Here is a 3,395-nt window from a genome sequence, read left to right as displayed (position 1 = left end):
AAAAAGAAATAGAAATCCCTCTTCCGCTGATATCTTTAGAATGCACCTCCAGGACAGCTTTTTGCAATAAAAGCAAAGATAAGCTTTTTTGATTTCTTTCCTCCTTAATTTCGTAAGTGAATGAGAAAAGCCATAACTCACCTAGGAATTCTTCACAGCTGATTCATTGACAAATCTCTTTTTTAACTGCACCAATTTAAACCAAGTGAAAAAAGAAAATAGAAAGAAGGATGCTTGTTTGCCTGTTATAATCCGTTTTTTCTTTGAAGAAAAGATAAACGTATCGCTATAATCAGCTAGAGTTTGATGAAAGTCCGTCCGACATTGCAGTTTGAACCTTTTCTCATAAATAAATGAAATCCAGTCCTCCCCACAAAAACAGGCTTTGTGGTTAATCTCACGTTTCTCCCTGACCGGGAGAAAATCTTTACCAGTCAAAAAAGACGTTCTGACTGATTTTGAAGCTGAAAAAGCTTCCTCTGAGACAAGAGCTCGGCTCAGAGGCAGCACAGGCAGAGCAACCCTTCCCCGAAGTCCGGTGCACACCAGACATTTTGGATTCCAGCTCCTATGTGCCCGAGCCAGCATGGCCAACAGTCACCGATGATGGAAGCTACAGTTCAACAATAGATGGAGGGCACCAGGTTGGGGAAGGCTGTGCTAGGGACATTCCTGTTGGGTCATACCAAAGACCTGTGTAGTCCAGCATTCTTCTTCCAACAATGGCTAGCCAGATGCATACAATCGAAGTGGCAGTGTAAGACAAACCTTGTAATTGGCCACACTGAATGTTCAACATGTATATATCCACTGTGGCTGGAATACTGAGGTGTATAGTAGTCTTTCCTTAAAACCATTTCCTAACTTCACAAAAGTCCATACAAATTTCTAGTACCTAAGCTGCAGAAGCTGGAAGAATATCACACAGCTCAGACTCTGAAAAAAGGTTAGGCAAAAGGTAGATCAAGATCTCCTGGAAGCTCTCTGGGTGATTTGCAGTCAGATCAAAGAGCTCTGAATATCCATTGTTCTAAAAACAGTAAGAACCTAAATTAGGCTGCTGAAATGAAGAACGCTAACCAGGAGTCCATTTGTATGAAAGGAAATGACAGGGTTTGAAAATAGGATGGAGTCAGTGACAAAGTGGAGTCTCTCTTGTCATTTCCTGCCAGAACGTAAGCATTTCCTGCAAAGATATGCCATGTACAACAATTAAGTGCTTGTACTTACAAATTTCAAAGCTAGTTCTATATAAAAAGAAAAGTTGTGTATCTTCTGGAATAGAGATGCCTACACCAAGTATACTTAAACAGATCCCAACATAGACATCTTCAAACTTAATAGGTTTGACATGACTCATCATTTCATAAACCTTGCGAGCCAGTCTGGTGTCAAGGACATAACCAAATCCAGCACAGTATGGAGGATACACTTTAAATGGATAATCTTCATAAGAAATATAGGTTTTCTTATAAAATCCTCTGTGAGGTAAGTTATCCACTAAAGGGTAGCCGGTAATGAAGTTTTCTGAGGTATTTGAATTCAGAAGAAATTTCACTAAGATGCCGGTGTTGATCAAAACATCTGAATCTGTCTTCATAACATACTGAGCACTGGAACAAAACTCAGTCACCCATTCGAAGGCCATGATAGTTTTCAAGGTAAGGTTATCGTAAGTGTCAAGGATGTCTTGTTGGATGATGTCTCCATAGAGAATGTACTCATCTTCTATGGATAAAGCTAAGATATCATTTATTGCTGCTCCTTTGCCTAGTAAAAACAATGTCAGCACCTGTTTCCCCCACCAGGATCTTTGAGATCCCCATGTTTTTCTGATGGCTTGCCTTGCCTTCATTTCTGTAGGCCTTGAACTCACCAAGATGACCAGGAATGGATTAATGTCTTCACATTTTAATCGCTCACGTAGCGTAAAGAGGAAGTTCTGTTTGTGGATAGGCTCATAGTCGAAGAAATACATCCAGTTCTTATATTTCATCTCTTTGTGGGAGGGGACAACTATGTACCATGTCATTAATATGAGAGCAATAAGAGACAGACCAAAAAAAGATTGCTTCAAGTATAGCATAGTCATCAGTCTCTGAAATCAAACAAAGAGAAGCAGAGTTTTCAGTGAAGTCTCCAGAGCACTACTGAGATGTGGAGAGCAGAGCTGGGCCACAAACTCGTTGCTGAAAAAGAAAGACCAATGAAGAAGAAAGTTAGTATGTGGAGAACACAGGCTTTCAAATGTTGTATACTGAAACTAATTACTAAAAGAAAGATGCTGTCAAAAGAAATCAGTTGCTCCCTATTTATTTAGTATCTTTCAAGAATGCACAAAATTTACAGCTGGGGCAATTTCATATGTCATACATTGAGTAGGATCCTTATATGTGTGGTGAAGCCTGAGCACATGCACATGTCCCCACTGCACATGAAACATGTATACACATTATCTCAAGATGCAATAATAGATCCTGAGACCATATGCACAAACACAGAACCTGCCTGGCATAAAATGTCTCCCTCACTATTCACTTTCTGGAGAAATGTTAAAACATTTCTGTTTACCCAGGCATTTTTTGGCTGAAACATACTGGCCATGGCAACCTTGAAAATCACAATTGTGAGAATATGTGATTGCTTTTAAATGTTGTTGATGTTTTTTAAATATTTTAAATAATGTTTAATTTTCCTTTAAATTTTATTTTTTCTAACATTTTGATGTTTACCATCCTGGGCTCCTCTGGAAGTAAGGGTAATAATCGACACACAAGACTGAAGTGTAAGTCACCCTTGGTTTGGTAATAATAATGGTTTGGAGTCTGAAGATTGCATGTGATGGTGTGAAAGGCTATAAATTCAAAAGCTATCTACATTGAGATTTTACATTCCTTGTACTTTGGGCTAGCAAGGCACTAATGCAAGGACACTCAATTTATACTTTGCTGATGCAACAAAATAGCATACAAGCATCCACAACCACATAACTTGTAGATTTGGGGATTGATGAAAGATGCAGAAACCAGAGGCAAGTCTCTTGAGAGCTGCCCTGGACTAATAGAGAAGGCAACACATACTGGCAGTGTTTTGTACCCTCTCCACTTCCCCATCTATGGCCCATTTCCCCTTCACTTGTTTTGGGGACTCCTTGTGTGAAGCAGGTAGTGGCTCCTGACACCTCAAAGAGCCTTCAGTTTCATGGCTGCAGCAGGCCTCTCCCTACCCATCAACAGCTGTTGCTACTGCAGGGATGGGGAACCCGCATTCCTCCTAGGACAGCCTTTCCCAACTAGTGGGCCACCAGATGTTGTTGAACCATGTGAGGCGTCCTTCCCTGGCTCTCCCTGTCAGGTTCCTACCTGCTCGTGGTTACTGCCTGTCTCTAGGCACCA

The 3,395-nt window shown here is 40.6% G+C and overlaps 1 protein-coding gene across 1 annotated transcript; it reads right to left on the bottom strand.

The window, feature by feature from the left end:
- Positions 1 to 324: 324 nt before the first annotated feature.
- Positions 325 to 1,865, bottom strand: LOC133389477 (UDP-GalNAc:beta-1,3-N-acetylgalactosaminyltransferase 1-like). Its single transcript, XM_061637212.1, has one exon. The coding sequence runs from the start codon at positions 1,853 to 1,855 to the stop codon at positions 1,133 to 1,135; it is 723 nt and encodes a 240-aa protein (XP_061493196.1). The 5' UTR covers positions 1,856 to 1,865; the 3' UTR covers positions 325 to 1,132.
- Between the last annotated feature and the right edge of the window lie 1,530 nt (positions 1,866 to 3,395).

The sequence above is a fragment of the Rhineura floridana genome, chromosome 7 (assembly GCF_030035675.1).
Source record: "Rhineura floridana isolate rRhiFlo1 chromosome 7, rRhiFlo1.hap2, whole genome shotgun sequence".
NCBI lineage: Eukaryota > Metazoa > Chordata > Lepidosauria > Squamata > Rhineuridae > Rhineura > Rhineura floridana.
This window is presented reverse-complemented; position numbering and strand designations above follow the sequence as displayed.

Bases quoted from the DNA above. Each gene is read 5' to 3' on its own strand.
- LOC133389477 (XM_061637212.1), bottom strand. From the start codon at position 1,855: ATGAAGGCAAGGCAAGCCATCAGAAAAACATGGGGATCTCAAAGATCC.